Source organism: Anopheles maculipalpis, chromosome 3RL (assembly GCF_943734695.1).
Source record: "Anopheles maculipalpis chromosome 3RL, idAnoMacuDA_375_x, whole genome shotgun sequence".
NCBI lineage: Eukaryota > Metazoa > Arthropoda > Insecta > Diptera > Culicidae > Anopheles > Anopheles maculipalpis.
In genome coordinates this window covers 44,553,430-44,581,317 of record NC_064872.1, presented here as the reverse complement: position 1 = coordinate 44,581,317, position 27,888 = coordinate 44,553,430, and the positions used below count along the sequence as shown (strand labels likewise).

The following is a 27,888-nucleotide window of genomic DNA, read 5'->3' as shown; positions in this document are numbered from 1 at the left end:
CTGGTTGTTCAAAATTATCTTGTCAAAGAATTACACTCACGTAATTGATAGAGTAATTGATGACTCATTGTTTTTAATGGACAATTTCTCCTAAAACATCTTTATTTTATACATGAATATGCACGGTATTCAATTTAAAAGAATTGAGAAGGTGCTAAACTTTTCTTGTCTATTTCCAGTTCTATGAAAATCAGAATCAAATTTACATGAACTTGATTATTTAGCCTTCAGGCAAATTCAAGTCACACACCTAATCAGCTCTTAGACATAAATTGCATATTCCAACAAATGCTTTATATTAGAACATTGAGACGATGGAAAGCAAGCTGTTGTTTGTGATTTAATTATATTTTTCCTTGCAACTACATCAAATCTTTGCTAGTTTCCAAAGATCGTTTTATTTACAAATATAGCAATAAGAAGTGAAATTATTTATGGCTGTTTTAATTGGAGCACAGATGTTTCCGTAATTTTATGCTATGTTTATCATGCTGCAGTGGAATGTATATCCAGAAGAGCAATAGATATATGAAAGCATACAACACGAATACGGAACGATCGACTAATCTCACAATCATTGGCCAGTCCCTTAGCTCCACATAGTTGGTAATTGCAATAGGCTGGAAAAATGCGAAAAAATAGTGTAAGAGTCTTCAATAAGAGTAAAAGTATTTCATTTGAGTGTTCATTACCTTGTGTCCAAGACTAAGATACTCAGTCCGGAGAAACCAATCCATCACTCGCGTATTAGTAAGCCCCACCGTCCAACGTTTGATCGTTCTTGGTGGAGTTGAATGAAGATCGTTCAGCCAGCGAAGGATCAGTGTGATCACAAACAACAGCATAGTCAACACCATTGATGTATTTATGAATAGCACTAAGATTTTCATGATGATTTGAAGTTTATGATACATTTTCTTTTACATGAAATCTTTGTCTGACATACCCACGTCTGGTACTACGATCGAGCGTATTGATATGGCATCGAGAATCACGAAGTGGCACACCAAAGATATCAAAATTATCTTCGTCTTTTCAATCGTCGGAGATTGTAACCAGCAGACAAAAATATTCAACATTACGAGAGCTTTGTAAAGAAAATAAAAATTTAAATTTCAAGAGAGTGATTAAGATCTTTGGTCTGAAACATTATACATTGTAGTAAATTACCGAATGCTGGAAAGTATATTGTTGCTAATACAGTATGGGGTGTGTGTTGTAGACTGAAACCTAATTCCTGAACGGTGTGCCCGGTAGCTCCTGGAATGTCCAGCGTGGTTTCCTTCGAGGTAAATGCCGTCATGCACCACTTGTTTGCATGAGGATTTTCGGACAAAGCCATAAATGTTCGTAACGGGAAGAAATTAATTTCGTCCACAAGCTCTTTATCGTGATTCGAGAACCACATGTGACAATCCATTGTGCTGTACGGCCAACGGGAATAATCTAATGAACAGTCAACAGTGAGTGTACAAATTGTTAAACAAACGATCCTTCCAGTTTCCTGTAACTTGCACTGTAGATGGTGGCAACCTAAAGATGATGCTTCTCTATGACCGCTTGAGAGAAACAAAATACACGAATAATGTAACAATTATTTTTTTACTATTATTCCCGATGAACACATACGCATTAATATGCTCGAACTGCGGTAGCCAAATTTCTTTTCTGTTGAGATACAGCACGGTAATGTTAGACCAGTCAGAAGAATTCCATTTTAATGAACGATCGGCCCAAACCTGCACCAAAAATTTATAAATGAAAATAGTAAGAATACTTCTAGAAGCTTAAACGTTCAGCAAGTCTATTTCGCTTACCATGTGGTAAAGTATTTGAACTTTCAAGACCCGCCTATACTCTTTCTGAAATAAATCTTGAAGCATAAGTAGTTGTATGCCATGAATTCAGCAAAATATACTTACAACATCAAATTCAGTCACAAAGGCAGTCGAAGTAATTTTGATTGTGTCGAATTCACTTTTTGCAGGTCGTACCTTGGGATCGTACCCGTTGCAAAACAGGTTTTGCTTGAGCAAATTTTTCGTATTACTTGTTTCTTTTTTGCACGTAATAGAGCCTGTTAAAGGAATAGGTAGTAAATAAACATACTCGATAATGTAAAAGGACGTACTTGCAGGTTTCAAAATAATAAAAACTAGGAACAATGTACAACGTATAAGATTCACAATTTCCATTTTGGATGAGCTTTCGATACGAACTACATGAACTCGTAGTTTTACTTTGTGCGACTAATCTTATGGGCTAGCTGGTTGCTAGTAGAATTACTTTCATTACAGAAATAGATTTTTATACTATACTACTGCATGATTTTCACGCCAATGACGTATATACTTTAGTTATATGATATCTTCTGATAAAATTCTTGATAAATTAGATAAAAAAACATACTCTCGTATTTCCTTCCAGCAATTGTACTAAATGACGTACGCAAACTTGAAGTAGTAATGAACATGATGCGTTTGTTAATTTATTAATTGCTTTTATTGAATTCAACGAACCAGGTGGGACCCTCTTGAAGCAGGTCAAAAAGAAAAAAGGTACTCAATACATTTCAGAGGAGCCACAACGGGTACGACAATCCTCTACGTCCGGTACTTATATACTAAGACCTGACAGTAGCCCGGGTGAGATTAGGCGATTTTCCAGCAGTCACACAACATACAGCTTCTAGGTGGTAAAATTTTAGAGGTTAGCGACTTGAGTTCACAGCGCACAGCGTCCAACGTAGTCCACCCCCAAGACGGATTTACCTATAAGCGAACTGAGCAGTCGCATAGGGCCTCCACCTCGAAGGGGGAACCGAGCTAAACTCCAAAACTAAATGGTTTATGTAAATACTGGCGGGTGTGATCGATGGGGCCCCGATTGCTTCCGCCTGAACCCCCCCCCCCCCCCTCACCATCATCATCATCAACAATGGCACCTCCGCTCACCTACGCACAACACTCTTGATAGTGTCCCGATCTCAATTCCACCAAGGGGGATTTCCGCTTAGGACCTCAAAAGGGCTAAATTAACCTTTCAGAACTCGTAATATGCAAACTGTATACGTTCTACGATTTTAGCCGCTGTACGAAATATCTGTTCTGCTTTGGCTGTACGTGATTTTACCTTAGCTGGATTGGCAGTCCTTCGTATGGGAGGATTATTCGGATGGGATTCTATATTAGTCTTTTTTTTTTTGTTCGGAACCGTCCCAACTATCCTACAGTGCAATAGGATCGCCCCAATCGAATAACAATATTAACACATGATGGCAAAAATCTTGTTAAAGAAGAGATAAATAGTAAAACCTAAAACTTTTGAGGCACTCGTGTAAAAAAACATTAAAAAATTGTTACGTTTGATTCAATAATGTATATCTTATAAGTATATCTTATTCCTTTTCTTCTTCTTCGTGACTTAACGACCTATAAGATCACACCAGTCACAGAATGGTTTTCTAGACTTGTTGATACCATGTAGTTGGGTAGTAATTCCTCAATACAGGGGAACGGCTCGGATGGGATTTGAATAAATTAAATGTAAAATTTGTTGACTTTATTTTGCGTCTTAGTGTTTAACAGAGCATGGCCTGTTGTAGTTTCAATAATGCAGAAGAATGGTTTAAAAATGTTACATTGCTATTAATTTATTTTAAACTCTACATTAAAAGATGTGAAATCACAACATTTGTTCTTTTTCTTGGGCTTAACGACCGTAAGGTCACACCGGACATCGAATGGCTTACTAGACTTGCCGATACGACGTAGTTGGATAGTCATTCATCACTGCAGAGGGACGGTACGGATGGGATTTGAATCCCGGTCGTATCGTTCAATGACCGGCATCGATGTCACTCCTCCACCGGCCCGGCCCCTTCATCATTTGTTGCGTTTTGTATACATTTTAAAAAATTGTTTGATTATTTATATATTTTTTGTCTAAGCCGTTATAAAGTATTTTTGTTTTACCAATATTCCTTCAACTAGCACAAAGACCGAAAACATCATCGGAGTCATATTTATCATGCTGCAATGGAATGTATATCCAGAAGAGCAATAGATATATGAATGCATACAACACGAATACGGAACGATCGACTAATCTCACAATCATTGGCCAGTCCCTTAGCTCGACATAGTTGGTAATTGCAATAGGCTGGAAAAATGCGAAAAAATAGTGTAAGAGTCTTCAGTAAGAGTAAAAGTATTTCATTTGAGTGTTCATTACCTTGTGTACAAGACTAAGATACTCAGTCCGGAGAAACCAATCCATCACTCGCGTATTAGTAAGCCCCACCGTCCAACGTTTGATAATTTTTGGTGGAGTTGAATGAAGATCGTTCAGCCAGCGAAGGATCAGTGTGATCACAAACAACAGCGCAGTCATTACCATCGAAGTGAGCATAAAAATCACTAAAAATCCAGTGAAACATACAAAGTTCAACTATTAATGATACATGTTCCTCATTCTCTCTAGTTTGTTTCTGTACATACAGCAGGTTGGTACATCAGAGGAGATAACTGTCATGTCACTAAGAAGACGAGAGTGGCACACCAAAGATAACAAAATCATCTTCGTCTTTTCACTCGCATGAGAATGCAACCAGCAGATGAAAATATTCAACATTACTAGAACTATAAAAAGAATATGAATAATGCGTGTCACAACGTGATGTTCATTCCTTGGATATGAAACATTGCTATATTACCGAATGTTGGAAAGTATATCGTTACTAATGCAGTATAAGGAGTCTGCCGTAATCCAAATTTCCACAACAAGACCGATCGTTTGGTAGCTCCTGGGATGTCCAACATTGTTTGGTTGGTTTGAAACGAAGGCATACACCAATCTCCATGTTCATTAGTGTAGTATGTGGCGATGTATTTCTTCTCCAGAACAAAATTAATTTCATCTATCAGCTCCTTATCATGGTTCGAGAACCACAACTGACATTCCATTGTGCTGTAAGGCCAACGCAAAAAGTCTATCGTACAGGAGGTAGTAATGGAACAAATGGGTACGCATACTACTCTTCCTGTATCGTACAGTGAGCAATGTGGATTGGAACAGGATAAAGCCGGTTCTCCTTCATAATCGCTTGAAAGATAGAGAATTGTATCAATTATTCAATTACCGTTCGATTTGGGGTTGAGTACTTACGCGTTAATATGTTCGAATTGTGGAAACCAAATTTCGTTCGTCTTGAGACGTAACATAGTAATATTGGACCAGTCAGAAGCGTTCCACCGTAACGAAGGATCATTCCATATCTTCGTATGATCAAACGAACAAGAAAGAAACATTTAGAAACAAAACCGATGTAAATAGTTGATCATTTAAGAAGGCTGCTTCCTCCTCTTACCATCCAGTATTTCATTTGCACATCCATCGTGCTTGAGTATATCTCCTACGAAATAGACGATTATCAGCGTAATGCATTTTGAATTTCCAAAATCAATACATACGACATCAAAATTATACACAAAAGCTATCACGGTTATGTTGATCGTGTCGAATTCACTTTTAGCAGGCCGTATCTTAGGATCGTAACCGTTACAGAGCAGATGTTGCTTGAGCAAATTGTCCGCATTGCTCGTTTCTTTATTGCACATGTAGGAGTCTGCAAAATGCTCTGATCGTTAGTAAAATTACTGCAAAATAATTCCAGAATTTCCGTACTTGCAGTTTGCAACAGCACTAGCACTAGTAACAATATCGTAAGCATTAGGATAACACTTCCCATTTTTGCCAAAAAGATAAGATAAATGTGTTTGAAAAGTAAAACTTGTTAGCTTATTTCGTAAGCGAACTTTGTGAAAACGGTCCAATAAGGAGACCAACTGTTAGTAGTGTTGTTTTCGTTATGCATGGAGTTTTATAGTATACCAACTCTATGATTTGATCGTACATGACGTATTTGCAGTAATATGATATGTTGTGATAAGGTACGTAGGAAACCAGTTGACAATGTACGTTCTCGTATTTCCAGTGGGTAGACTTCCACTGGTCAAACGCTCGCTTGATGCCCGGGCATTGTTGCTCCAGAAGAATATTCCGAGAACTCCTGGAAAACTCACTGTTGATAATTAATGAAGTTGATTTGATAGTACGCGTTCGTAATCTTTGAGGCTACATAGCTTAGCACAGGAATCGGCAACTTTCAGTCACAAGATCGCGTTATTAGAACATTTTTTTTTCCTGAGAAACAACGATGATCATTGAAAGAGTCCAATTTTTTTTTTTGGTATTTGTTCTACCAGTTTTTAGTAAGCATGCAAGAATCGATCGGTACTCTTTAGGGAAGTTTATACTTCTAAACTAAGGGACGCACTTTTTTGTCATAACATTTATTTGGTGTTCCAGTTAATTACTCAAAATTACAGATTGATGTGTTAAAATTTTCGATAAGATATCTTTCAATTATTTTTGTGAAGCGTTAAATTAATCATCGTACTCCTCTTCATGACAGATAGTGACGGTAAATTGGATAAATCCAACCGACGTTTACTGACCACCGTTACTAGTGTTTAGTTTCAAATGAATGATCGTCTTGCAACTCTATTTTAAACCAGCAGTGGCTAAAAGTTCGCAGATTCACTTCTCCCACTGAACCGATAGCTCTGTACGTGTCTGCTGAAGATTCACAGACCTGGCCTCATTGCGTAAGACGGCCTACAGTTGGCTTTCGAATAGAGTTTAAATTATTCAACAAAATTGAACTGCCCGTCAACAAAAATCCACAGTACCAGAGAAAAAGAAAATGCTGACCAAAAAAAAGTGAATGAATTGTAGTTAATAGTGCACAATAACACAAAAACATTGAGCGTGTGCGAATCGGGAAAAAGTGAACGCAAAAATATTGAATGTAAATGCTTGATTATTCGTTGGAGGTAAGCTTGAGGGAAAGAATTGCTAACGACAGCCAAAAAACAAGCTGCTATTATTTTACGAGCAAATTTTTAAGGATGAGACAGTAAACAACATGTAAATTTGTTGATGATTTATTTTACAAAATGCTGTCGATGTACCGAAACGAGAAAATAAATACAGTACAGCACTGATGTAAGGACGCATTAAAGCGAAAATGATCGTGCTAGTACTTCTTGATTACTTTGCAATATGTAGTACGGCGTAAAGTTTTTAAATTTAAAGTTAACATTATAAATACGCCCAGTAATTTAACCTTAAGCCATCTGTCGAAACAGCTTAAAATAATTCAAGAATCTTTCAGCAATTCTATTGAATATTGAAGTAAAGGTATGAAATGTAATTAACTTGTCCTTGGATTACTTAACGGAGAGTTCAACATTACGGAAGCTTAAAGATCTCACCCAGGCCAACTGCACGTGTTCCAATTGACTATGGCATGCCATAGTTGGGCGCATTGGAGGCAACCTAAGCACGCGCATATGACGCGTGTACTTGTGCGCTCTCGATTGGTACTGTGTACACACACAAAAAAAAAAAAAAAAACGACGCACTATCCCATCACGCCGAAGTGGGATTTGTTGTGAATGAAAACGAAAACGACGGTGAACCTCCCCGCTGTGAACTTTCTTGCGCAGATGAGGTGGATCGCCGCGATCTTCACCGTTTCGGAAGACGTAGATGAAAGGGAAAGAGAAAGATCCCATCCATCGGTTCGGGTGGGCCGAAACGGATGGATGGATGGTTGGATAGATGGATGGGCCGAGAAAGTGCACTTTGCGGTGGAAGCGAGAAGCCGAACGCGCTCTGCAGCAAGACAGCGTGCTGACGAGCCCCACTATCCGAAAACGAGCCTAGCGAAACCCGTGCGAATCGACTCCGTCGGATCTGGTGGGAATGTACGTTGCTCTTCGTGTGCTGGCAGCATTCAGCGTGCAAGAAAATTGGTCGTAGCCGCACGGAGCCTAGCGATCGGTACTAGTGCTCACGTTGCTTGCATTTCAAAGTTGATCGTCCACCGAACAGGACGCTGGGACGGAGTCTCGCCATTCGGTGATCTTGGATGGATTTTCTTTAACGCTGATAACTATATTTTTTGTGGTCCTCCATCTTAATTGACCCTTTCGCAGGATTTTCTCCTGCCGTGTTTGCGAAGGGTGTGGAGTGTTTGTGTGTACGTACGTGTGTGGTTAGTGTTACTTTTGCACAGTCTTGTTGGTGCCAACATCCTTGTCAGAAGCGTGGTAGCAGGAGTGGTTCATAGTTGTCTTAACGGAAGGAATCTGTGTCACTCGGGATAATTTTAGAAGCGCAGTGTAAACAGTGCAAAAGATTGATTAGTGGATTAGCGCTTTGCTTCGTGAAGCTGACTATTCAGGTGTGCTGGTGAAAAGAATAAGAACAGCGACAACAACGATAAGATTGATAGCATGAAGCTTCCGGTTTTGCTGTTCGGCCTCGGGCTGATAACAGGTGTGCTGTCGCAAGGATTCGGACAGCAGCCTCCACCATTCCGACCGGTGAGTAGTACAGACGCGCTGCGCCAACAGCAGCAGCGGTAGCAACAAAAAATGACGACTTCAAGTCAGCTCTCACTTTCTCCGATTCTGCCACACTTGATCCGCACCGAGCACAATAACAGCAACAGCAGACAATATTGATAAAGTGTGAGAAACAGGGAGAGTGACGTAGGGAAACGTGTGTGCAAGAGAGCAAACACACAACAGCGGGAAGATAGGAAAGCTTAACACACGGCCCCAACGAAACCGGTCTGTGACAACGCAGCCATCTTTCTTCCCCGGACATCTCGCACATACGAGGGTCTACCAGGGTCGAACGGGCGTCGATGTGCCAAAAACCGGACGGAAAAGGCTCTGTATGCAGCCTGTGTCTGTCCCGAAATTGTGGGCTCCCTCAAAAAAAAAACAACGCCCGGGAGAGAAAGAAATCAGTTTGCTGGTGTCGAAAGCACCGCTTTTTGTCGTTTTTTTTTTGGTGATGTTGCTCAGTCAAATCTTGCCCAGAAAGGGTACGACCGGATTCCACCGCAAGTGGACGCCTGTTTGGTGTGTGTGGGCTTTTTTTTTTGTTTTAGTTCAGCAGCAATTGGCACTCAAATGGAATGAAGAAGAAAAAAAAAAGCGATGAAATGGAGCTCCCCAAAAAGGTGGATCCAAGCGACCCAAAGGAAGTTACACGATCCGGACGAACTTACGCGACATTGACTGTTTGCAGCCCGACCTGGGTCCGTTTTTGCTTCCTTTGACCTTTAAGGTCTTTCGTGGTCGTTTCGAATTTTCTCTTTCACGTTGCGATTCGCGCTGACGCCATCCGTGGCGGGTATTGTTTGGGGAGAAGGTTATTTGCTATGGTGGGCGCGGGAAGATTGCGATCTTCCGTGATCGGTGCACTGAGGATCACGTTCGGCGTGCACTGTTTGGACGGGGGACCCTGTTTATTTAATCCAGCGGGATCTTACGGCATTTAAAACTTGTGCCAGTATCGGAATAGCGACTCGGGCAAAGTTTACCCTCCTTGTTAGTGGGGGTTTGGATTATTTGAAATTTAAATCACCTGCTAATGCGCAATCGAACCCTTTTTCCTAGCAAGTAGAGATGGGATCAGGTTCCAATTGTCTGGGACTGATTGCTTGGAACGAGTGCTCGGAAGTTGCGCGATAATCATGCCAGACATTGGGTTTTATTTTCGTACATTCTTCTAGGGTTTGGTGGAGTTTTACTTTCGTTGCTACTTTCATACGGTAGACACAGTTGACCAGCTGTATCAAATGATATGTGTCAAACGTCAGCTAGCAACTATCTTCGCTAGTGTGCTTGTCCGAAAGTAAATGGGAGAATGTCTCCATCGGCACGACCAAAACGGGAAAATGGAAAAATTCCTCCATTAGCAACGGTACCCGTTTGGTTGGATGCTCTTCTTGTCCGCCATTGTTGCCATTGAGTCAACAAGCAGCGTTCGCTTCGTAACACGCTGCCAGCCTTGCCAGCCACCGAAAGTGAAGATGATAGTGCGATCAATGAACTCGTGGGGAATCAGCGAGCGAGCGAGCGAAGCATCGTTTCGATTCGCATCGACTCCAACAACAGCCTCCCCAAACGAAGCAGAGGGGTACAAACGAATGCGAGGACCGGTGTGATGACGATCATGGGTGATGATCAACGATCATTTGACGCGCGTTTAGCTGTACACAAACACACGTGTGGAAACTGCCGCACGAATATGCGACTGTGCGTTAGCTGCCTGTCGGCAATAGGAAGTTCTTTACGAGTGACGATAACTAACACCGTCTTTGTCGTCGCCGTCGTGACCTACTGAGGACGCTTAAGGGGAGGGAGGGTGTTTCCTGTGGCAGTGTACTTCACCTTCAACAAGACGTGCCACAAGCGTACGGCACAAGAAGGAAGCAGAAAGCGCGATGAGCCCACCGAAAAGCTTCGCGAGAGTAGCGAGTGCCCTATCACACATATGATCACAAATGGCACCGTGGTGGGGCACACTCTCGTGGTCGTGAAGATGTGCCTCGAAAGCACATCGCGCAGAGATGGTCCCGGAATGTCATCAAGAAGTTCCTCTCCATTCCTCGAGAAAGGTGTTTGGAAGAAAGTGAAATATTCATTGGTATGTTACGGCGGCCGCTTCGTTTCTCGCCAACTTGTTCCCCATCCAGTAGCCAGCATGTCTTACGTTTTGGGGATTCGACAGGCCGCGCGGCAACGGGCGAGGATCAATGTCGTTAAGCGTGTTCGCCGTGCACGAACGCAACTGCACACATGAAACATTCATTTGGTTTAGCTTTTTTTTTTTATATTTTCGACACTCTACTGTCGTAGTTTGTTGTGTTGGGTTTTTCGCTTTTATATTTCGCTTCCTGCTTGTCCTACTTCGCGCGTGCACATTCCTTTTTCGGGCGAAGGCAATTTTGCACGCCGCCAAATTTCTCCAAAAATGAACCTGTTCTTGTACGCGATGAACATGACACATGACAAACGCACATTTTTGGCATATCAAGAGCCTCAACTTACATGAATCGACCGACCATTCGTCGGTGCTGTGCTGTGCCAATTTCGCTTGTGCCACACAATTTATAAAATATATATTTAACAAACAGATGACAATGTTTTGAAGTTTTTTTTGGTGCTAAATATAATTGTATTATTGAAATATGCATAGTTCCAAACGACAGCAAACGACCGATTGCACCATCGTTTTACTGACATTATGTCGCAATAAGCCGCTATACTTCGATTGTGCTGCCCATCTTAACCGAAATGCCGCATCGTGTTTTTAACTTTACGCAACCCTCCCGTGGCGGTTGGACACGATTTCGACAAACAGCTCAATGAACGTCCCATAGAAAAAGCTTACATGTGGAGCACAGGTTTGAAGGAATGCAAAACCAAGGTGGCATCAGACGTAAAGAAGAGCAATTCGTCGTCTGTCGTGACTTAGCTACGAACCTTCTGGGCATGAAGATGTGCAATGTGTTTTTGGATTTAATAAATCGAAAACCATACACCATCTTACTTTTCTGCTGCGAAAAACGCACTGCTGCAGCAGTCCGATGATGCTTAACGGTCCGAGTAAGTGATCGGTAACGGATAGCAAAATAGGCGAAAAGCAACACACTACTCCACACACGATGAAGCAACCCCCCTTTTGCAATCATCAATTAATCGATCCGTCCGATGGTGGTAGCTACATGACGGCCTGCCCTCCCCCAAACGCACCGCACCGGAACGGGTGGCGCCTTACCACCGTAACACACCGCAAGATAAACACATCAACTCAGTCAGACACCATGTCGAAGGGAAACGGATTTCTTTATCCGAACGAAGCGAACCACCTTCTGGATGGACTCTGCCACTGCACGGAGTGACCAAACGGCGGTGAAATTGTGGCGGGCTTATTTTTAACCGCCAAACATTATCACATCATATTTCTGTGCAAGGGGCAGGATCAACCGAAAAACGGTTCTCCAAACGGATGTAAACGGTTGATTTTCATTACTGGGCGAATGATTTGTTGTGGTTCACTTTTACGATACACCGCAATCGCATACCGGATTGCGCTGCCGGCGATGGGTTTGAAAAAGTAAATGGATCTGTTCACGGGTTATTCGTGTTATTGCCAATGCGTGATGAGATGGAGAACAATTTACAGCGCCACGTGTCACGGTTGACTGAGCCGGGTCGCGAATTAAAAAAAATGGATTGCGAAGAGAAAATGGATCTTTAGAGCGTTGGTTGGAATTTAACTTGAAAGCAGACATGAAACAGTACCGTGTTGATAATTGAAAGCACACGTTGTGGTATCGAAATATCAATTATTAATGTTTAGTTAAATGTTGAAGTTGTTAAAACTTGTATCAACGCAGGATTAATATGAATTGAATAATTTGTTCATTTAATCACTAGGTATCGGCGGCTGGAGTGCTGTAGTGTTTAAATTAAGCAAGCAATAAAGTAAACGCTGGGAGTGTACCATAATGGGTCGTGTCAATCACACCACCCATGGGAGCAATCCTTTTTCCGCCCGTTGATTTTTCTCACCACTAATCACTGCCCTCCGGGGCGGTATATAGCGCTTCGCACGAACCATTAAACTATCGTTGTAAAATTAAATTGCGATTAAATCAATCATAAAGTAGCTTCAAGCGTCTAACCACGGTAGGAAGATGGGCGAAATGCCAACCAATCGCCTCCGTTAGGGTGCGGGTTTGGAGATCGTCGTAATACGGCGATTCAGTGTGATGCCAGACAGGAATGTGGTTTCCGGCATGATTGGACCGTAAGCTTACTCCCAGCGGAAAACGTCCCAAAATGGGACGCCACCAACGTCAAGTGACCAGCGCAGACAAGTCGGTAAGCAAGTGCGTTGAAATAATTGTTCGGCCTTACGTAAGCAAGCTGCTCATCCATCTCACGGCGCGATCGTTCACTGTTGCCGGGTGTCGCACGAAGCTGATGCGTGAGACGGAAAGAGGATGATGAGCATGGTAGTAAACGATGGAAGAGGGAAAACTTTTACTTTTCTTCCGCTGTTTGGTGTGACTTTCGGACAATCTGTGATCATCTTTACATCAACAACAGCATCCGTCATCCGTTTTACGGGGGGGTGGGCGTATGCTAGCGTATGTTTGTTAGATTTTGGTAACATCCTTCCCATATTCAGTTGATCAATGATGGTGGGTAGGTGACCGCAAATCATTATTGATTACGCAAGGGACAATTGTTTCATGCGAAAGGGAACACCGTGAGTGTAATGTTTTGTATTATCTTCATTTTGCTTTTGAGGACCGTCCAATCGATCACCTACTAATGAAAACATGGCGTCATTTGGTCATGTGGCCATATTGGCTTACGGAAAATTTTCTTTTTTTTGTTTTGTATCCAAGTCCTTTTTTTTTTCTTTTACCAAACACAGAACCCATAACACACTTTTCAATCCAGCCCAAGCCGCTTCCCGTCGTAAATGATGGCTGCACCTTCTGTGTGCCACAGCGCAGAATGTCAATATTTCCTCACGGCTAATGTCACTTTCGCGACTCGTGCGCTGTCTAATTAATTTCAACAGTCAACAGCTAGCGGCTAGCGCATCCATCACATTCTCCAGAAAGATACAGTCAGTGATTTGCCGTGAAAATACAGGTTTGCCAGTGAATCTTTTAGTTGGTGAAATTTTGCAGATGACTCTCGCCATCTCCGAACAAACCCCGGCGATCACGCTTTCCGAATCACCGTGATGCATTGGCTGGTGCATTGTTTCAGAATGAGGTTTTCGTTTAGGCCAGTGGCAAAACCGACGGAAGGGCAAGCAATCGTACCAGCGCCATTTTCCCTCCGATATCAATAATCCTAGCACGGGTTGTGGTGGTGGAGGGGATGCGGGAAGAGAAGCTATTTCATCGGACGGCTTGGACTCCGGGGAATAGTGATCAAAAGTGCCTACCGGATCGGTTGTAGTCGTTGTTCAATCAAGGGGCGAATGTGGCATTAAAAAAATGGCATACAAACACACACGCTTAAACGCGATGCGCATGCATTTTGCGTCGAGCGAAAGCACACGCCAACCAAACATCGTTCCCAGCCTTCAGGTGAAACCCAAAACCGAGCCAAATCAACCATCCAACATCGCACCACGATTCCGTTCGTTCGTCTGCCATTTTGTAAATTCCTTTTTTTTTGTCTTTGGTACTTTCTTCATGTTGCATGAATTCCTTCCACCAGCTTCTGTCGGTCTTTGCGTTTGGAATAGAAATTTCTCTAAATCCGCTTACCGCGAAGCCTCATCCCATGGACACGGCCATATTTCGCATCTCCGAAACAGAAGCAACGGTCGGTGCACGATTCAGACGAAACGCGCAAAGAAGTGACTTTCTTGGGCTGCTGTTCTACCCCCACCCAGGGCAGAGGGTCCGGGTGAATCGGATGCGCGAATCCGGCCCGCGTGATAGCGAGCGAATCGATTGATTTGAATGGCAAATGTGCATAGACGAAGCCGGAGTTGGAATAAATTAAACCCATCGCGTATATATGAACACACAAAGGAGGAGACCATTCGTGATGATGCTTACCCGCTTGCATTCAAAAGCATTTCGTAGGGCATCGTAGCCGTACGAAAGCGCACTCATCTTCGATAACGATGACACGTGAGATGCGCTTCAGAAGGTGCCGTTCGGAAAGTGCATCCGACGAGGCTTTCTATCGACCATCGATCCCGAGACGTGGTGTGGTGTGGTGAGACCCCTCGAGACGATCGATGCTTGTTATCCCCTCGGCGAAATGATTTGCTGCTAAGCCTCCCTCGTCTGATCGGATAGAGCCTCGCGAAGAAGGGACATGAGATTCGTGTGCGATTACCGTCGGCATTGAAGGGGGAATTAAGTGAAACGAAGGAGTGGGGGTGTTCCACAAGGTAGATGCCGAATTCGCGTGCGTCCATGGATGGATACTCTCTGTCGATAGGAATTGCTGGTAAATGAAGTCGTAATTGCCACAGCATGGCGAAGGTAATCTCGCACTCGATGAAGAAGAAATGATGGTAAAGTTGATGTGGAGAACTCAATTGCTGGTAACCTACGCCCGTGAAATGTTCTCCATCGACAGGGACGGCAAAACGGGCCAATCAATTGTTCAATTGGGCTGTAAAAAGAAACAATTGCACAACAAGGATCACAATTTTGGCACGTTTGAGCAACGATACAGTGCAATTATGGGTTTTTGACTAGCAAAACCACAACATAATTATGCAACTTACAGAACAAACGCATGGCATTGATGAGTCATTCAATCCCACATGAGTCATTTAAATCAAACATTTGGAGGTTAAAACGAACGTTCAAACACTACTTTCAATTTTCCTCTGCGCAGATCGTTTATGAGACGCACAAGCATTCCTCAGAATGCTTAAGCGTGTGTATTTTTTAAATCGCATGATAGTCGAACGTGCGATAAGATCGTAATTAAAAGCTGCACACCTCCTTGTATGGCGCCTTTGGCCTGTAAAAAAGGCTGATTTTGTGTAACATTGTAGCAACCGATGATCATAAATTATCCACGCTTTTTTCCACCCAATCGTCACGCCCGATCCAGTAATCTGATAATGATCGAACGAGAGAGTCAATTTCAGATAATATCTCCCGTAGGACGTAAAATGGTTTGCAGCACTAGCGCAGGAAATCGTGTTACACTCGATCGTATTAGATTAATTGGATAAGAAATGGCATTGCAGATGCTTGTCATATCTGTAATAGATCGTGCGATCGATCGCAGTTTTTAATTCAAAGTTTCTTTTTGTATTCGCAATGTGACATTTTATTAGTTGAAATAACGCTAGCCGCTCATCAGCACCAGCGCCCCAACGAACGAATCACTGTTGGAAGAAGTTTTTTTTTGAACACCTTCAACTGAGCTCTACTGCGGTGCATCACTTTTTATTGCATTTATCTGCAGCATTCACTGCACGCATTGTTGTAGGTACCGTTCAGGGTGTTGCAAGGAGGGCGCAAAAAAAAAAAGATGATTACGCGCTAAATGAAGCAGACGAGCAGATGTATGATGTCGGGAGCGATGGGCTAAGATGGTTGAGCCACACAAGATGGGTGTGAGGCTTTAGCTCGAATGCTTTTCAGACCGTTTCAAGAGCAAGTCTCACTTGCACAGTTTTCACCTGCTGCAAGTCGTTGCAGTTTCTCGTGCGTGGGTGAAGTGCTTACTAATGGCGTCGGTGTTTGTATTTTCACTTACAAGGAGAGCCGCAGGTAAATAACTCGAATCGAACATTCTTTTACACGGCGTCGCAACAAAAACAGCAAACAAACGATCAGATAATACTAGCAGCACCAGTTGTCTCATTAGTTATGATTGATGCGTTCATTAAAAATTAAAACTTTTATTAGAAACACAAATCCATCAGATAGTAATTTAGTAATATGAAATAAAAAAAAAACAATCATGCTACAATTAGGTCCCTGGATTAGGTGATGATCCTTAGTATTTCAAAAGCAAATTTAATTAAATCAAGAAACTACATGACCGGCAGTAATACTTTTTACATGCATTTTCTCTCTCTCTATTTCCGTTTGGTAATTAATTACAAACACATTCCGGAGCTCAATTAGCCGAAGAAAGATTAAAACTAGGTTTGAGTCTTTTTCTCTTTCTCTCTCTCTCTCTCTCTCTCTCTCTCGATCACTCGATTGTTTTTTTGTGGATTGAAATACCACCAAGCACACTACGAGTCTACGGCATTGGTGTCATAAACCGCCTTTTTTGGTTTGCCTCCTGCTGGGAAATGGAAGCATCTTCCGCTTTACGATCTGACGTATCCCACGCAACGACTCGACATCTACTATGGGTTCGGTTTTATAGGATCTACCGCAGTCTCCATCGGCGGGGCGATTGATCAAAAGAAACTCCGCATGGTGGCAGAAACGCACCGTCGTGAATGCCAAACGGTGTAATATCATCTGCGGTGGTCGAAAAGTGTCCGCAATAGCAAGAGAACTACCAGCTAAAACATACCAGCGAAAGTGCCTCTAAACACCGAAGCATCGTAGCAAGACATCGTCGTCGCTTCTCCGCTAGATCAAACTGCGCGTATGCGAGAAGGAAATAAAAAACAAATGCACAAAATGGAAAGTGCTGAAAAGGTTACGGCTTTGCTTGTCACTGATGCGGCAGCTGGTCGTGCGGAGGATCTGTCAAGAGCACGCACACCGAAGGCTTCAAAAACAATCGAATCGAACAATCATGTCGCAGCACAGCACCTCTGAAGGTCATGCTGGACGAATTGGACAAGTGTAATATGCACAATTCGCTTTAATCGTCAAGCACCACCACGAGTAAGTCGGTGCTAATGGATTTAATTATTATGCTGTTGCTGTTGTTTTTTCTATTCACTCTGCTACTCTTGTCATAACCATTCTACGGAATGGCGGAATCTTCTCGGCAAGTTTCACTTTTTAAGTCATCATTTTACCTAATGAATTTCGGTATTGTTTGCCTTTTTTCGTGTTCGTTACATGGAAGTGTGTAATTCCATAAGACAAACTTCCTATGTAGTCTAGATGGCACACGATCACCATTTAAATTGTCCGCCACGCACCTTACCTGCACTGCAAAAGATTAATTAATATCAATTTTGCGTATACAAACGGACCCTACGTACGCTTCCATTTGCTTTACATAATTCTTTGCTGAACGTGATTCCAGCCAACAGTCTACAATGCTCTGTCCCCACCACGCTCCGAACAAACCTGAGAGCAGTAACGAATTAGAAGCAATTTTTCATTGAATTTCTCCGTCCAAGATAGGTGAACCGATCGGCAGCTTCCTTTCACGAATACTGGTCAGGGGTCTGTTGGCCGTGATCGAGTCGGGAGTACATCCGGTACTGGTGGGCCATAATTGACACTGGTACGGTGCAAGGTTGACGCTAATTTTCTCATTACGCCGCGGCCACCTGAATGCAGAGGTGTGATGATGGAACGCTGCCGCGCGTTGAAAGCCATTTCCATTTTACCACCGATCGGGTTGGTCGATCATTTGTTAGTGTCGCGTTGGTAGCTATTTGTAACGGGCATACACTCCCTACCGGAGGGAGTGGAATCGGATCAACCCTTGCCAGTGTGAGAATGGTTCGTTTCCGGTTTCACTTCCATGCGACATTTGCTATTAATCTCAGAAAAAGGGTTTTAATCCGCCTCGGAAGATTCGGCACAATACGCTTCACTGTCGCTCTCCCCATGCAATGCAACAGCCAGCCCTGATTGATGGTAGTAATCGAAAGTTCTCCTCTGCAAGCCTCTGAAGACGTTTTTAAGATGTATTGCCCAAACCTTTAGCCCTTTCCGGTAAGATGGGTAAAAAGCTACGATACATTCTTTTTGCATTAATTACCCTAATTATTAACGAATGAAATGTGTTTTAATTTATTGCTTTGACATCAACTATTTTGCATCCATAGTCTGACCGTTACGACCTTACACACACACACACAAACTCTCTCTCTGAAGAACGGTTTAAATTCGTCACATACAAAGATACAAACGCACGTTAAGCAACAAACTCATTATCACTTTCAACTTCCGTCCGGTTGACCGTATCTCCGATGCGATCGGTATTTGGGTTAGTACGAGCGAACGAGTGTGACTTTCAGACTTTCGTCGGGCAGTAGTCACATCCAACGCAAACGACAGGAGAAAACCGGGCCTCATACCTACGCTGGGGCTGCACCAAACCAAGAAAATACACCAAAATAGCCCGAAAAACAAGGTCATCTGGAGATGCTCCGATCTTGACTAACTAGATACGGCAAGGCCGGTCGGTGGTTGACTGTGTGTGGTTCAAATAAAATATTCGTCGATGTTTTTTTTTTTTAGCAAATTTGTTGGTTAGAAAGATTCCAGACTTTTCTTGCGAATCCGCTTTCGTTGATGATCGGAGGGGTTTTTTTGTGTGCCAAATACACTATCGATCGTTACGGTTTCTAACAGACGGTGGACAGCATCGTTCAAAAAGGAAAGCAATTTGTAAGATAATTCAAGCTCATGAATATTGAGTTACTTTCCCGCGCTTCTTTTATCTGCTGTTGGCTGATAGATGGAGTTATTTTATTTGCATGTTCTTTGGAGAAATGATCAACCTGTGATATAGCCTGGCTGATTTCCTAACCACTTTTCGGTGGATATCTCGGTTTTTGCTGTAGTGCAGCATGGATGAAAATCATACCATGCCGATATCGACCAGCTACCAATCGATCTTCGCGATGCGCGTGTTCCGGGCTCGTGCACATGCGATCTAACGGCTTGCCCAGTCCATCGATGGAAGTGCGTTTTAAAAAGCTGCGTAGTGCGTAGGTAAAGCTATGCAATGCCATATTCGTGTAACGGGTACTGAACGCCCGGCCCCCGCTGCTGTTAATTAAACAGTAGTAGTGATGCTGCGAGGTCTGCTGTCCATTGTGCAGATCGCACGATCGGTAGCTGTGCATGAGAACGTGTGTAATTGCAATGAATTCAATTTACCCTATTTAGAAAGTGTGAAAATCACGCCAGGGAATAGCAGCCGTTGCGTATCGATCGGCTGTGCATGTGCTGATGTGTAGAATTGACAGTCAAATTACAGGTCACTACAAACTGTATGGGAAACTATGCAAACAATCTAATCTTTTCTTCGGTTGTTCTGATTAAATGTGACACATTTGTTTCAACCGGTTTCGCAACAAGCAACGGCGGCGTGAGAATCCCATCACAACATTGTCACATAATGGGAGCGCAATTTCGAGACGGAATGCAGTGCAACAACGCCGATCACCATCGTGACACAATGTGTATCTCGCAAGAGGAGAAAATAACTCATTTTCCACTCGCTTTTCCAACCACCCCACGGGAGAAGTATGGTGATAACTTTGTGGTTGCATCATTTAGCGTTGTTTGCGCTTGTCTTTGCGAACGAACGTGTTCCACAACTCCCCCAGTGATCTGTTTGTGGGAAAAGGAAGTGCAACCGAATGCACTACTGACCCACAGCGAAGACATTCACGGCGGCAGACAAGTAAATTGCACCGCGTTAAACACTCATTATGTGCGTGTCCTGTTCTGCGTGTGTGTGTTGTTGTTGTTTTGCTGGTGTGTGAGGCTCGTATTAGCCAACCGTTAACAACACCCCAGACGTCTTACGGGGTGAATGCATTTCTTAGGTCCGTCCGCCATTCGGGCTTGACCAACAGCAATTGTTGATTATTACTTCCAAATGTGCATGCCATTAGAAGCACAAATGCTACCCACTTTTGCCATGGAGCAAAAAAAAAGAAAAGATTATGAAAATAAATATTTTTCGCCGGGAAAACACCTGAGCCACCATCAATTCAACGTTTAATCGTTTTGGTAGGGTTTTGTGCAGGTCTGCGAAACACTGCTGACCGGTGTAATCAAGTCTGGGTCGCCAGTAAACATATTATTCCAATTACTATTCATCAAAACGGTCTGCAAAAAGCTCAAAAGTGAGCAGTTTCGCATCGGGCAAGAAGTGGACGCAATCGTAATTGTGAAAAAAAAAAACGTGGTGGACGTGTTGCTTTTTTTCTCGAATCCTTCGAAGTAGGGCAAATGTGGTCGGAAATTTAATCACCAGTTTCAAGGATCCGTACAAGAAGGTACGGTTCATTTCGTTGCAAATTTTCTATTAGGAAATTATGTTCCTGAAAAGCAACGGTTTTGTTTTGGAAAATTCGTAACCGTGTTCGCTCGTACGTCTTTTCGTTCAAAGTTCAATGTTTAAAGGGCGCATGTTAAAGCAATTATGCGAATGGATTGTGCAAGCAGCTTGATTGAATTAAAATGATTGTATTTATATTGTAACAGCCACACAACCAACTTTGAACAAGCGATGAAACATAAAATTGAACTTCGATCTACGAATTTATGACGCTTGTCAATCGTGCTTCGAGAAAAAATAATTTAAAACTAACCAAGTTCGATTGCATTGCTCCAACATTAAAAGGTTACACCGCTTAGCCCGATGTGGTACAAGTTTCACGCTCGGCTACGCCTAGGAAGATGAACAGCAAACGATCGAACAAACCGATCCAGCCAACCATTCGATACGCTTCAATCGACCCGAACCGAAACACGGTTGCGCACAGTTAGCAAAACGAGCAAAACTAGTCAGCGCCAAGAAGCCCCAAAGGTGTATCAGCGGTCGAGCAGGTTGCTGACCACCGTCGATGATCGCGATCGAGCACCGAGTGCGTCTGGCGAATCAGGTGGAAAAAAAAGCATTCCACGCATATTTGCGCCGCAGCTACAGGCGCTTTTCACTTTCTTCCCATTTCTTTGCTGCAGTTGGCGGCAGGCACCATCACGCACGTGGTCGAATGGCTGCGCCGTGTGTGGATTCCGCATGCCTTCCGCTTTACACCGCAAATCCACCAGTGCGCAACATTTATGTCGATCGGTTTCGGGCGCTTCCTTGGCCAGCAATTGCTGCTTCTATTTCTGTTCGTTGACCATGCTCATTGGATATCATTTTTTCTCATGTTTATTATAGCCATTCTCGAGATACATATGTGTGTCACCGCATCGAGCAGGGTCATCGACCTGGGGTTGGGTTGAGAAAAGATTGTGGAGAGTTGGCGAGCCTGAGCCACTTAAGAACAAATCGCAAAACCGGCCTGAATGCGATCGCAGCAACGAACCAACGAAACAAACGAATGACCATAACAAACAGCTTAACGCACGAAGAAATCGAAGAAAACACTGTCAGACATCCAGAAAGCACCGCCCCAAAGCGTCGGGTTTTGTGGTTGGATGTATGGAAATGAACCAAAGACACGGGTGATCAACTCTTGAACATTGCGACTACGAATATCGCATCCGGTGTCGCATGTATATTCAATGATCTCAACCTTGGAATGCCGGACCCGTTCGCGCAATGCAATGGACGAACTTTCACATGCGAGCGAGCCCGCGTTCGGGATGAACGTTTGCGTCGGATGTGGGGACATGATTTGACCGTGTCAGCTAGTCAAATATTCAATGCTCTGGCTGTTTGTTTGCCATGCTACGCGTCAATTCGTTAAACAATAAACAAACTGTGGATACGTTTTTGTTTTTTGTATGGTAAATTAAATGCCAGATACTGAATAGTGTTGTGTTTCAGTTCTGTGTCGTGAGAGTAGAAGATTCCCTGTATGCATGTCTATCAAATTAGTTTTTTTTTTGTGTACATCCAATTTGAATTAGATTGTAACCCTGCGTTCGGGGCAATGGTGATCTCAATTAGGGGAATCTTCCCACCGATGGAACACACCCATCATGCAACAGTTGTGTGCGCTCCGTGTGTGTTATAGATGCTACTCAGGAAGCGGCATCTTGCCACCCAGCACACACAACAATGCACTAGCTAATAATATACTTGCATGTGAAAGGCAGCTCGATACGTTTCCCCCGAGTGTGATAACTTTCTTCGAATGCAAAGCAAAAACCAGCACAGCCACTCACATCTACGCCGGAGATTAGTTGTGTCAGTTGGCGGAATATTATTATTCCATCGATCTCCAAGCAAGCACGATAAGGTTGTGTTCCCCATCACCAACCGTCAGATAGCACAGCACAGAGCATCACGAGCTAGTCCTTGTTTTCTTAATCGGTTCTAAAATCTGCTGCTGCATGGGAAACGCTTGGCGTCTTGGTGCAGCACAGGCAACATGCCAGTAGCAAGCCATGCTGCAGACGAGTGATGCGTCGTCAATCCCTCTGTGCCTCTTACGCCATAATGCAACCGTAACCAGACTGGAGACTGGATATAATAAAACAAAAACCTCAAGATAAATAAATTCTCTCACCGGGACCGGTAATAATTGGATCGTTGCGTTCCCTTCCGTTGACTCGCGCACCGGCGTTACGCAGACGGCTCGCCGTCGTGGGAGTTTTCCGAACCCGAATTTCCAGCCTGTGTCGGTCCGGGTTCGCACTCTTCGCACACTGGTTGTGGCCTTTTCCGGCTTTGTCGGCCGCTTCTTTTCATACGCCTTATTATAAATCATCCATGCCCGGGCGCATTAGTTCATTCCTGTGTGCAAAACAAAACACACAAACTGCTCTCGTAACACCTTATTACGCTCAGGCAAATATTACGCTTGACGGGTTGGCAGTGGGGTCGGCTGTGACCGGCAATTGGGATGATGTGAGCCAAAGTTCAGAGCGAAAGTTCATCATTAAACTGATGGTTTAAGCCGCCCAACGGATGAGGTCGAGGTGGTGCTGGTGGGCGTGTGTTTTCGCGATTCGATGTGCGCTTTTTTTTTATCCCTCCATGGATTAATGCCACACAGAAAACCGCAACTGAACCAGAGATCTTTACTAATGGACAGGGAGAAGGTGTGTTGCATCTCATCCAGAATTTCCGATGCTAATACGATGAAAGGTTACCCGCGGAAAGGAATAACTTTTCCCGGACTGCGTACGAAATCCACTGCTCGAACAGTGAGATCAACAAACCTTTCGATCTGCATTGGGATTAGACTTTAATTTGATCACCAGTTCGGAATGCAGCGGTTTTGGATTTGATTTTGGAACGGATTAAATCATTAAATCTCCCACAAATTTCTCTTGACATTTTCATTTAACTAATTTGATTAAACAATTGTCTGCAACCATTCCGGGTGGGGTAATCTCTAAACATCCAATTGTTCCATTTATGCCGATCGTTAGTGTCGGTCAGTAAAAGGCACAGGAAAACAATTGCTTGCTTTTTGGGAGCAATGCGTTTGATTATCGTTGACTATTCAAATACCGAATTTCTGTCCCAATCCTTCCGAGTCTTTATTTTTGTTCCTCTAAATCTCTACCACATCCCAAACCCGCACAGAAACAATCGCCAAGCATCGAAAACATACTTTCACAATGAATCAAATATTTACTTTGCGTGTGTAGCTGAATGTAGCTTGTTTTTCTTTCTATATCACTGTCATTGGTGTTGGCCGTTTCGGAACACCCATGCAGGGTCCCGAACACGGTCCACGTGCGTGCCTGCAGCGTAGGTTAGAAAGATCGATGATGAAGCTGCCCGTTTTGTTGGTAAACTTCTCATGGCTTCCCGTGGCAACAGATACACGTACAGATTTTTACTTCACATGGGGACACAAATCTTTTCAGAACAAATCGCCCAATTTGTCTTCCGTTAGTAGTCAGTTGGAGTTAGTAAATGTGTCCTCGTGGGGTTTGCAATTTGACGACACCTACTCAAATCACATCTCAACATCCACTCCTCCCTGCCAAACACAACGCGCTTCTTGTTCCACGGTCAGTGACCGTTAAATTAACGTTCAACAAAGTGACAAGCAAGAAGAAAGGAGCGCAACTACGCGTGGTTTAGCAAAGACACAGTAGAAAGTGGTAGTGGACATATTAACAAACGTGACAAAGCGATAAAAGCGCACCATCCGAAGGAATGACGCCGGACATCTCATTTCGGGCACTCGTCAAAGGTTGCGGCCATGTGGTCGGTGCCATGTAATTTTCGCACAGTCCAAACCATTCCACAGACCGCGGACTGTCTACGATCGAACCGGAACGCTGAGGCAGCCAGGAATTGCGTGGTGCTTTCGAATGTTTGTTTTTCGTATTGTCACTGCCGTGGCTGCGGCAGGCAATCGGGGTTTGTGTGTGTGTGTGTGTGTGTGATACAAACGAAACCGTTTGTAGTTTTTCCTGCTGCCCACTGAACCCTCCCGTGGAATCGTGCACGGAAGAGATAGTGAAGCGTTTTTAGCACTTTGACTAATGTTACGCCACTGTGAGATCCAGATTAGTGGCTGTCACTTTGTATCGAAAGAACGGACTTGAATACCAACGCACGTCCAAACCGGATCTCGCATCCAGTGCCAAATTAGAGAGATATTACCTTCTCCCAACGTAGGTTGGTGGAGCACCCGCCCCATCCGAATGTAATATTATGATTTCCGCAATTTTCATTCCAATGCCACCAACTCAATGATGGTGATTAGCTGCATTGCATTGAGGTTGCTTTCGCTGGTGCCGATGATATGGAAGGGGGCGCGCTAGGGAACATTTCCGGCTTCCCAGCGTTCGCCAATAATAGATTCGGTGAGTTAAAATGGAAAATTAAGGGTTTTCGAATCTCGAACGCTCCCGAATGCTGGAAATTGAAAAAAAATAACGCACATATACACGCGTACGCACTGCAAAGCACCTGGATAATGGCGTTGTTCGTGATTGTTTTTCACGTATAATCGGTTAATATGTCTTTCCGGCAAGATACTACCGCTAGACTAAGCTCTGCCGGTTTCAAATGTCCAATGGAATGCTTGGCGCAGTTTACCAAAAATTTACGTTGACGTTATGTCCAACGAACTAGCAAGAGCAATTTTGTTGGCTCTTTTCCAATAAAACACCAAATTGCATCACCAGTTTGAAGTACCTCAAAATACTTTCACCCCTTACATGAGTGTGACGTTTGCAGGATAGGATGAAGTCAGATTAATTTCCTACAACTTCAACGTTTAGTACCACCCGGGGTTCGTATGTTGAAGAGCTTTATGGGAATGGAAGTTACAAAAAAATGGGTTTTGATTGCGACACAAAAAGGCAGCAGCAAAAAAACGCAACAATTAGCGCCTCCTAGCAGTTGTTGTACAGCACCTTTACGTAATATTACAATAATCATAAGCAAATGAGAAAAAAACATGCTTACCAGGGTGATAAAACGAGTAAGCTCTTGGGTTAATCCTGTGTTAACATAATATGTGTTGTTCATCCCTGCTCAAAATTTCCAAAGAACTTTTCTTTTCTTTTTCATCGTCTATAAGTCCAAGCAAATACACAAACGCATTCATTTATTTCTTTGTAAATAGCTTACAAAAAATCTCTCCCAATGGTGAGTTATTGTGCCGACAAAACTCGGCGCACCGATACAGATCTTTGCCCGTAATGAAAGATATCGTTAGGAACTGATTTTATGAGATCACTTCAACCAGATCTCTTCCGATCGTGGCGGTAAGTTAATGCTAACACAGCAAACAGCAAATACATTGATCATCACTTAGAGCGCACATTTTCCATTCGGGAAACGTCGATCGTGTGTCGCTCGTGTGCGGCTCGTCAGTGCGTCCGCACACTGTGCGCACTGCTTTCCTTCAGTTGCCGATCGAAAGTGATGTTCCATTAGAGTGTGTGTGTGTGTGTGTTGAGCCGGGCGTGATGAGCTAATAGGATGCGAACGAGGCGTCAGAAAGTGAAATGTAAATGTTGCTCGTTTTCGGACAATGGCAGAAGATCGAGGTTATGTCAGCAAGACGATTGAAAGCCGCCTCGCTCAATCGGTTTAAATGAGAAGAAAACCATTCCCATGGGGTATCCGATGTTGTGCGACAAAAGCTTATCCTTAGAAAGGACTATTTGTTGTGTGGAGTTTGGATGAATTTCGTAACATGCAGTTGGGAGGGAAAAACGCCACTATTTGTCATGTTAATGATGCATATCGTTTTAATAATGGCAAACAAATACGGCAATCAAACAAGTTACAACTTCGAATCTTTAAACGTTAAGCGAGAATTGTCAAATTGTTCATGCACTTATTTATATTTTTTTTTTTTGATTAGGAGAGCATTTTCACAAAATTCTTGCTCACATATTCACAGTTTGACAATTTTAAAGCAAAGTCGAACTGATTAGAGTATCAAATAGAGAGAGAAAGAGAGCAGTATCAACTTATTAGAGTATCAATCCTCTGTGGTTTTATCTTACAAAAAGATCATACTTGATTGCACTTTTTGTTTTCCGTTAATTTTATTTTTATTGAACTCCAACATCATGGCCAACTGCCGTGTAAACGTCACAAGGCATTTCTTCCTAGAATTTAGCCTCATTCAAGTAGTTTTTAATTTTGACTTTGAATTTATGTACGATTTTCTAGTTAAAGAAGATTTGTTTCACATTTAATCAGGAGCTGAGGACTGATTGGGACTTTCAGAGAGTATTTAACAGAAATTACACAAATAATGCAGACATAATATAAAAAAGTACGGCAAGCCAAACTCAATTAGCATGTCTTCAAGATATTTTTTTGAAATTTTGAGAGATTCCTTTTTATGCTGGTTGAAATCTCCAGTTGAAAGTATTTACCTTGACAAAACATTTTCTTTGTAAATTTGCAAAAGCTTCCGCTGGTGAACTTTGTTTTCTCTTTAAACTGAAAAATACCTACTTCCTGTAGCATCCAAAAATGCAAATCTTTCATTAGCTGTCAACTATAAATTCAAGATATTTTTATGTGAAAGTTGTGAGAAATTTGCAAAGCTATTAATTAACGCCGGTTTTGTGCAAACCAATATTGCAGAAACGTAATCGTTTATATTGGACATGGCAGCATATACATACAGTGGTAGACTGTGTTAAGCACTTGTGGCTCGGTTCCGCTCCCACGAATCTCAAGCTAGTAATAAAACCAATTTGTTAATAACGCTGGGAACGGAAAAGCTCTAACGATAAGCCGACTAGTGAAGGAAAGCACTGCAAAGTTATCACAAAAATAAGCACACTTTTCATTTCACTAGCAAAGCAATTCCGGCAAACAAGCTAAGCACTCGTACTTGTTAAGCATGTTGATCGCGTTGTAAATAAATATGCTTTCAAATATTTACAAAACAAACACACACGTGCGTTTGGTCGCCGATAATGGTGGACGCAAACGAGCTAGGCGCCGTCGTACATTTTCATGTGTTTTTTTTTGTTGTAAAATATATTTGCGCCTTTTTCTAGCGTCTAGCACTAAATTGCACCAACATCACTACACACACACACACAGCAGTGCTAGCAAGCGAACACCGATGATGCTTCAAATCACTCAAACGTGCTTTCTTTTCAAATATTTTCCATAGATTCCCAAATCGTTCGCGGTAAGTCCCGGGGCA

At 42.9% G+C, this 27,888-nt stretch overlaps 3 protein-coding genes across 5 annotated transcripts in view; 1 reads left to right on the top strand and 2 right to left on the bottom strand.

The window, feature by feature from the left end:
- Window positions 1-443: 443 nt before the first annotated feature.
- LOC126560658 (neuronal acetylcholine receptor subunit alpha-2-like) lies at window positions 444-2,195 on the bottom strand. The gene is made up of 8 exons (XM_050216615.1): window positions 2,132-2,195; window positions 1,923-2,077; window positions 1,818-1,862; window positions 1,630-1,739; window positions 1,171-1,559; window positions 947-1,087; window positions 693-877; window positions 444-620 (listed from the first exon to the last, which is right to left on the bottom strand). Exons 1-8 carry the CDS (start codon window positions 2,193-2,195, stop codon window positions 444-446), a joined length of 1,266 nt encoding a protein of 421 aa, XP_050072572.1.
- Window positions 2,196-3,984: 1,789 nt separating this feature from the next.
- LOC126564860 (neuronal acetylcholine receptor subunit alpha-2-like) lies at window positions 3,985-5,749 on the bottom strand. The gene is made up of 8 exons (XM_050221982.1): window positions 5,686-5,749; window positions 5,472-5,626; window positions 5,369-5,413; window positions 5,167-5,276; window positions 4,715-5,103; window positions 4,500-4,640; window positions 4,234-4,418; window positions 3,985-4,161 (listed from the first exon to the last, which is right to left on the bottom strand). The coding sequence occupies exons 1-8, from the start codon at window positions 5,747-5,749 to the stop codon at window positions 3,985-3,987; spliced, it is 1,266 nt and encodes a 421-aa protein (XP_050077939.1).
- A 2,588-nt stretch (window positions 5,750-8,337) lies between these two features.
- The window catches only part of LOC126563893 (uncharacterized), a 28,079-nt gene continuing 8,528 nt past the window's right edge, over window positions 8,338-27,888 (top strand). For 2 of the 3 annotated variants that reach the window (XM_050220682.1, XM_050220681.1), the window contains exons 1-2: window positions 8,338-8,453; window positions 27,856-27,873. In XM_050220682.1, the coding sequence (XP_050076639.1) occupies window positions 8,364-8,453; window positions 27,856-27,873 (108 nt within the window). In that variant the 5' untranslated portion in view covers window positions 8,338-8,363. The remainder of the gene's footprint in view (window positions 8,454-27,855; window positions 27,874-27,888) is intronic. The other variant, XM_050220683.1, reaches the window with a different exon arrangement.